Below are 7,500 nucleotides of genomic sequence, written 5' to 3'. Positions count from 1 at the left end.
AAGAACAAACTAAATTTGTAAGAACACGTTTTAGAGATCGAACTCTAATAAATATTTTACACGAGTATATATCGTTATATGGATAAAGTGATACCAATAAGAGAAGAAACTTCGTTTATCTCTGCCGTATTACGAATTATAGAATGTTAAGAAAGTGTTTTTGCCTTGGTAACGTAACTCGACCAACGCTCGTAAAGATATCGTTTATTACGTTGTTTCCCTTCTATTAACCTTATTTCATTTTAACGTAGTTGAAGAGAAATAACAACTGCTGCCACGTGTTTTACTAATTTCTTAAGATTTCTGAAGAATATAAATGATTAAAACAAATCGTTTTTGTTTAAATAAATTCTATTGCATTAAGAATACTTTCTCTCTCTCTCTCTCTCTCTCTCTCTCTCTCTCTCTCTCTCTTTCTCTCTTTATTTTTTCTCCTCCTCCGTGATAAATCATTACGATTTTCATTCTCATATTCGAACAGTTATAAATTATATTTGAGATATAAGACTTACCTAAGAACGATATAATTCATTCGTTTCATTCTCAAAATCTAACGATGTTTTAGACCGATCGGAAATCGTAGATTTTCGTTGAAAAAAGTTACAGTCACGTGAACGTATGATTTCCAGTAATAAATCATCGTGAATTCTTATATGACCTGATATTAGCCTTTCCCATATATATATATATATATGTATATATACAGTCACGTATATAATAGATATGTATACATATATATGTATATGTATATGTATATGTATATGTATGTACGATCTGCAGTTATGGCGTTATAATAGCAGCTGCAACTTGCACGTGTTAAGTACTTACTAACGTACATACATACGTACGTATAGTTCGAGATACTCTCATGGTGTATATATATATATATATATATGCAACATGGTAGATATCTATCTATCTATCTATCTATCTATCTATCTATACGTCTATCTGTTATCTTCTCGTGCATTATATCTCTGTAATTCCATTCGATCATTAAGATCACATTGGATTTCATCGAATTTCGTATTCGACGTTCAAATTTCGAATTCGTCAAATTTACATAAAGAAATGAAAGAAATGAAAAGAAAACAGAAGCCATCATGATTATCCCTAAACTACTCTTTCATATTATGATTCATCCTTCGTTTATGTGTTCAAATCATTTTTTTGCAAAGTATCATTTGCCCGGAAGGAAAATTCAACGTGTGTCGTGTGTGGCAACATACGCATATTCCCAATTATTATCTTGCCTATATATTGTAGTATACTTCGGGCAAAGGCACGTAATACCTCGAGGCAACTATCCTGTTCTTCGAACGGTGCCGATGAGAATTCGTCTCATTATTTCTTCGAAAAATCCATTCTCAAGGTTCCTTCGGGCAAGATCTTTCGTTCGTCGAAAAAAATGTCTGGGTGGTCTTCGAGAGAGATAAAGATAAAGAGAGAGAGAGAGAGAGAGAGAGAGAGAGAGAGAGAGAGAGATAGAAAGATAAAGAGAAAGAGATAAATACTGGTATTCGCAATCGTTTGCCTCTTGTAACTATAAAATTATACTAAACATTTTAACGAGCCCTCCAACCACCTACAAACTATTTTTACAATCAATCGTTCTTCAGTCACCAATGTCGTAGTTTTAACTAGCACACGTTCATTTATATACGATAAACTTTTCTATTATTATATGCGGGCGTTTCCTTCTCATAAATCTTTTCGATAATGCATCGTCTAATATAACTTCGAGAAACAGTGTTCAAGAAGAATCCAATAACTTTGAAAGAGGAAGACAGCGAGTTTAAAGAAGGACGCTATGCTTATGAATAAACGAGAACTCCAACGTGAATTTCCAAACGATTTACGATCTCTTTTACTCCCTTACATTCTCTCTCTCTCTCTCTCTCTCTCTCTCTCTCTCTCTCTCTTCTGATAACTACCTTGACACTCGATAACTTCGACACCCGTTGTATTCGATATTCGAGGCACTTCAATTCCTTCTTACCCCTTTTTCACACACACACTCTCTCCTCTCTCTCTCTCTCTCACTCTCTCTCTCTCTCTCTCTCTCTCTCTATCTCTCTTTATATCGATCGTGAACACAAATGCCAACGATCCGAATTGATCTAGATCAACGATTCGATTCGTCTCAGCTGTTGCAGCTTAAATGAGAGTTCTCATCTACTCACGTCTAACGTGGATTAGCTATCGTTCTTCAAGAGAAGAAAGCCTGCCAAGTAAATATAATAACCCTGAAGTCGCTCGAATAAAAATGATTTATGTATGCGATAACTCGAACCTGAAAGAGATTTATGGATATACCGGGTGTCCTTCACGTCTACGTGATACCGTACTAAGTGTGCGAGGAGAAGAAAAAGAAAAAGAAAGAAAAAAAAAAAAAAGTAAAAGAAAAAAAGGAAAAAGAAGGAAAAAGGCAAAAAAGTCGTTTATAATACAACGTTGTCTCGTACTTTCGCGATAATATCGTTAAGAAGCGTGAGATTGATACGTTAAAAATTGTCTGGTTGACACGTGGTAGTTGGCAGGGTGGTGGTGGTGGTGGTGGTGATGGTGGTGGTGGTAATAGGGAAGGGGCGGAAAGGGGAGAGAAGAAAGAGGTACGCTACCTTTAAAAGGAGGAAAAATTCGTGCGCGACGATTAATTGAAATTGTGAGAGGAGAAAAGGCTCGACGAAGGCGCAACGAAGTCGATTGAATTTGTTATTCAAATTCGCTCGTAATATGTAAATGAATATTTGTGACCAAGTATGTACAGCAAGCGGAACTTCTTATCTCGTATGTATTCACTCACATCGTTCAAAGGTAGAAACGAAATTTCTTTTCCTTTTTTTTTCTCTCTCTCTCTTTTTTTTTTTCTTTTTTCTTTCTTTATTTCTAATGTTTTTTCCTTCCTTTTCTGTTTTCTTTTTTTTCTTTTTTTTTTTTTGTTTGCTTTTTTTCCCTTCTCACGCGTCGACTATACGAATAATAATAGATTGTATGCTCGTACCGATTTATTTTCGAATCTATCCTATATGCAAATCTATTTCAAGGGAAAGGAAAAAAAAAAAGAAAGAAAAAATTCAATAAAGTATTTGAAATAGAAAAAGAGAGAGAGAGAGAGAGAGAGAGCATTTTAAGATCAAATCGTAAACTCATATAAAGCGATACAATACGACGAACGAGAGAGAGAGAGAGAGAGAGAGAAAGAGAGAGAGAGAGAGAGAGAGAAATAGAAAAGAAAAAAAGAAATCCGGCTACACGTATACGTTTTAAAGGATCCTTACGTAAAGAATTTCACGAGGCAAATGTATGAGTCTGAATTTCAGTAAAAGATCTCAGACTCTGAATTTCTTTTTTACGTTTCTACGTTAGCTAATGGTAGTGTACGCGAATGGTCTACGAACGTCCAACGCAGCTTATGGTCGCATTTTAAAACCATTTTACCAAAGTCGACGGAAACTACTTCCTAGCACTTTGCTTTCTAACGTAGTCATTCTGATAATATATTTTCTCTGTCTCTGTCTCTGTCTCTGTTCTTCTTTCTTTACTTCTTTCTTTCTTTTTTTTGCTCCTTTTCTTGGATGACGTTTTGGATATTGCATCCGCGGATCTAACAAGCCGGTTCTCTTTCAACGTGAAAGAAATACGAGCCGAAGTCGAGGTGCCACTCTAATTACATACCACGTTGAAAATATGAAAATTAAAACGCGATCCAACGATGATACCAGCCTCTCGAATAAAACGTAGGTAGGTAGGTAGATAGGTAGGTAGGTAGGTAGGTAGGTAGGTAGGTAGGTAGGTAGGTGGGTACGTAAGGTACGTACAACGTAAACGTAAGATATTTTTCCTTTTTTCTTTCTTCCATTTTTTTCTTCTTTTTTTTTTTTTTTTTTTTTTTTTTTTTTTTTTTTTTTTTTTTTTTTTTGTTTTCTCTCCTCGTCATCATGAAGGAAGAAACTTGCGGTTTCTTGGGGAGATAATTCGAGAACGTGTGTGTTACATCTTTTTAACGCAACGACCGCGAGATACACGCGTTAATCCTTTCTGACATTCGTCAGTGAAAACGACCATAATTATCTTAATATCTTGTAAGAACCCGCATTTCGAATTGCTCGCTATCAAATAATTTTCATCTTATTTTAGATCGCTTTTTATTTATTTATATATTTTCTTTTTTTTTTTTTTTTTTTCTTTTCTTCATTCGTCTCCTTCCATCTTCCTTTACTTCTCTTTTTACGAGCGATAACATAATTCCTTTGCTCAGCGACGATTGATAAAAGACTAATGAATAAATCGTTTACAAAAAAAAAAAAAAAAAAAAGAAAAAAAAGAAGGAAAAAAGAAGCACAAAAAAAAAGAAAAAAAAAAAGTAGCCGTAGTACATAAATAAACTCGTGGAACTCGAGAACGGCTACGCTTCGAATACTCGATCGAGTAATTATTTTCTCCTTTCTTTTTTTTTTTTTTCCCCTCTTTTATATGCTAAAACATAATTTCTTTGCGATAACGCGACGATTAATGACGAACGAATGAAATAATCGTTCAAAAATAACATTAACATAATTAAACGTGATAAACTTTATAATATCGTATAAATGTGAACGTAAAATTCGAAGAAAGAATAAATAAAGAAAGGATGAATAAAGAAAGCGTAACCATTTGGAAAATGGATACGATCGCATGTGTGTGATTCGATAGAAATCTCATGGAATCAAAGTAGAATCCAATGTCGAGTATACGATGGGTATATACGATATCTTAAAGTGAACAAATGGACATGGCATGGAAAACCGAGATCACGCGAACTACGGAAGGAGAAAAAGATAGAGAAAGAGTGAGAGAGTGAGAGAGAGAGAGAGAGAGAGAGAGAGAGAAAAGAGTTGACTCTTATAGTTAGAAAGGAGTCTCATCATTGACTAGAATCGTCTATTTCTTCGCAAAGAAGATTCATGATCGGCGCATACCACGCGAATCCTTTTGAAGTGAATTCCTTTCGCGAATTATCGTCTTTTCTTTATTTTTTTTTTTTTCTTTTTTTCTTTTTTTCTACTTTTTTTCCTTTCTTCCTCTTCTTCTTCTTCCCCTTTCTGCTTCTTCTTTTTCTTCCTTCTCTCTTTAAAGCGTGCCGCGAGAGAAAACAACCAACCTACCGCAAGAATTACGTCACAGGAATGCGCCTGAATTACTTCATCGTGACATAACGCAGATTAACTCTTAAATTGGTACAACAATTGGATAAAAGAAGAAGCAGCTGGAGCAAATGATTTTCTTTCTCTTTCTCTCTCTCTCTCTCTCTCTCTCTCTCTCTCTCTCTCTCTCTCTTTCTTTCTATCGACTCAATTCTTGTCTCTCTATGGTCGATCGCTAGAAGGTAAATAAGTATGTATGTAGTACGTCGGTCAACGATTTATACTCGATCATTCTTCTTTAACGAGCTTCACGATCTCCTAGACATAAAGAATTGGCCATTCTTCTTATACGATTACACTTACGTACTTCTAAATATTTCCTCTCAAACTATTTCGTGCCATTCGAAATTGACGAAGTCATAGTATTTAAATTCGAGAACTCGATGAAACTTTTATCTTTTCTTTTCTTTCTTTTTTTTTTTCTTAAGAAATAAACTAAGGAAAAAAGTAAAAAGTCTTCCTGCCTGACGATAGAGATACTTTATTATTATGTATATTATTCGAAGGATCTAAGAAGAACAAGAACAAGAACAAACACAAAAAAAAAAAGAAAAGAAAAAAATAAATAACGAAAGAAAAGCATCTATAAAAAGAATTTCTTAAATCTATTGCAAATTATGAAGGAGTAATAATTATTAAAAATTACTAAATATGATTTTTTTCGTTGCTTTTTCTTTTTTTTTTTTTTTTCCTTTTCTTTTTCGAATCATTTCGTATTAATACATTGTGTTATGGATGAACATAGAGATTTTTTTCTTCGTGTTACAAATATAAATATCTTTCAGAAGGCCGCGAGACACCGTTGTCACCACCGCCACCATCGAGTTCATCCGTTCAAACATCGCCACGTGAGTTAGGTTACACCTGCGGACCTATAGATGGATCCTTGTACGCGGTGGTACAGCAGGGTGCTGCAGGTGGTGCTCGCGGTTCACCACTGACAGTTTCCATGGACAGCGGTATCAGCAGTGCTCCACCTCAAAGACCAAGTCCACCTGAACACGAGCCGGATAATCAGGCTCACGGTGATCTTGATAAACTTCTTCACGATATGATGCTAACCGTTGAGGTAAATAGATATCTATATATGTATTTATGTATGTATATATATATAGGTACTTACCTGTCCTAGTAAGAATCTTATTCGATTTGTAATACGATAGTTAAGATTAACCAAGTATATTCTCTTTATATTGATATTTTTAGTCGATGCCAGATCCTCCTACGGAGGATTATGCTCGACCGGATAGAAACGAGAAGATTTACGTCCAAGAAAATCGTAGTTACAGTAGTCACACCAGTAGTAGCCATGCGCCATCAACTTATTCGACCTTGAAGGATTCCTACAGAAGTTATAGCGTCGCCAAAGAATCCAGTCCGCCTTACAACTCTAGCACGTCTAGTTATAGCACGTTAAAGAACGAATATAGAGATAGCCCGAAAAACGTGGAACACCGTAGGGAGGATTACGAATACCGTGTTTCACCTGATCGAAAAATATCCGAATCAACGGCAGATATATATGGTAGAAAGCAACACGTCGATTCATTCTCTCCATCCGGTAACATCGACTTTATCGACGAGGACATTCCTTATCACGCGAGACAAACGAGTCAACCGTTCTCTTACGGTGCTACGACCGATATGATCAAACATCAAAAATTATCATCACCTTCCTTGGTTAGAAAGGCGTCGGTACGTGGTACAGCACCGGTCGTAGACTTCGATGATATTCTTGGCGATGCTAATCCAAGACGACCTATCAGCCCTTTAAGCCCAAATACACCAGATCCACCGCCAGAGTTCGCGAATGGTCCTGTCAAAACCACCCCCGATCACGTCGACGGGTAAGTAAAATATACTTTTTCGATATTAATTTTATAAGAGGAAGAAGATAACAAAAAAAAAACAAAAAAACAAACAAACAAACAAACAAAAAAGGAAAAGAAAAATCTTTTAATATAATTCATTCTCCGAGTCCGTTCCATTCTTATTCGGCCGATATATCATGGATCCCTTTTTAGCTTTGAAAAAACATAGAGAGAGAGAGAGAGAGAGAGAGAGAGAGAGAGATTAGGTGTTTTTTCATGGAATTAAGCAAAGAGAAAACTACGAACAAGTCGTGGTCGTTTCTCCGGCAGAGCTTCGAGACAACGCACTGGGTCGACAGCATGCGTGTCGCAATACATCCTCCGAAACGGGCACCGCAAAAGAGCAATGAAAGAGTCGAGGTATAGGAGAAAGAAAAAGAAAGCGAGAGAAATAGAAAGACAGAGAGAAAAAAAAAGAGAGAGAGAGAGAGAAAGAGAAGAGA

The 7,500-nt window shown here is 35.8% G+C and overlaps 1 protein-coding gene across 22 annotated transcripts in view; it reads left to right on the top strand.

Moving 5' to 3' along the window:
- LOC124946660 (tensin-3-like) overlaps window positions 1-7,500 on the top strand; it is a 171,964-nt gene that overhangs the window by 153,671 nt on the left and 10,793 nt on the right. For 21 of the 22 annotated variants that reach the window (XM_047487692.1, XM_047487702.1, XM_047487737.1 and 18 more), the window contains 2 exons: window positions 5,972-6,255; window positions 6,393-7,033. In XM_047487692.1, the coding sequence (XP_047343648.1) occupies window positions 5,972-6,255; window positions 6,393-7,033 (925 nt within the window). The remainder of the gene's footprint in view (window positions 1-5,971; window positions 6,256-6,392; window positions 7,034-7,500) is intronic. The other variant, XM_047487711.1, reaches the window with a different exon arrangement.

This window comes from Vespa velutina, chromosome 1, assembly GCF_912470025.1.
Source record: "Vespa velutina chromosome 1, iVesVel2.1, whole genome shotgun sequence".
Taxonomy (NCBI): Eukaryota; Metazoa; Arthropoda; class Insecta; order Hymenoptera; family Vespidae; genus Vespa; species Vespa velutina.
Note: the sequence above shows the minus strand (reverse complement) of the source record. Positions and strands in the feature narration are given on the sequence as shown.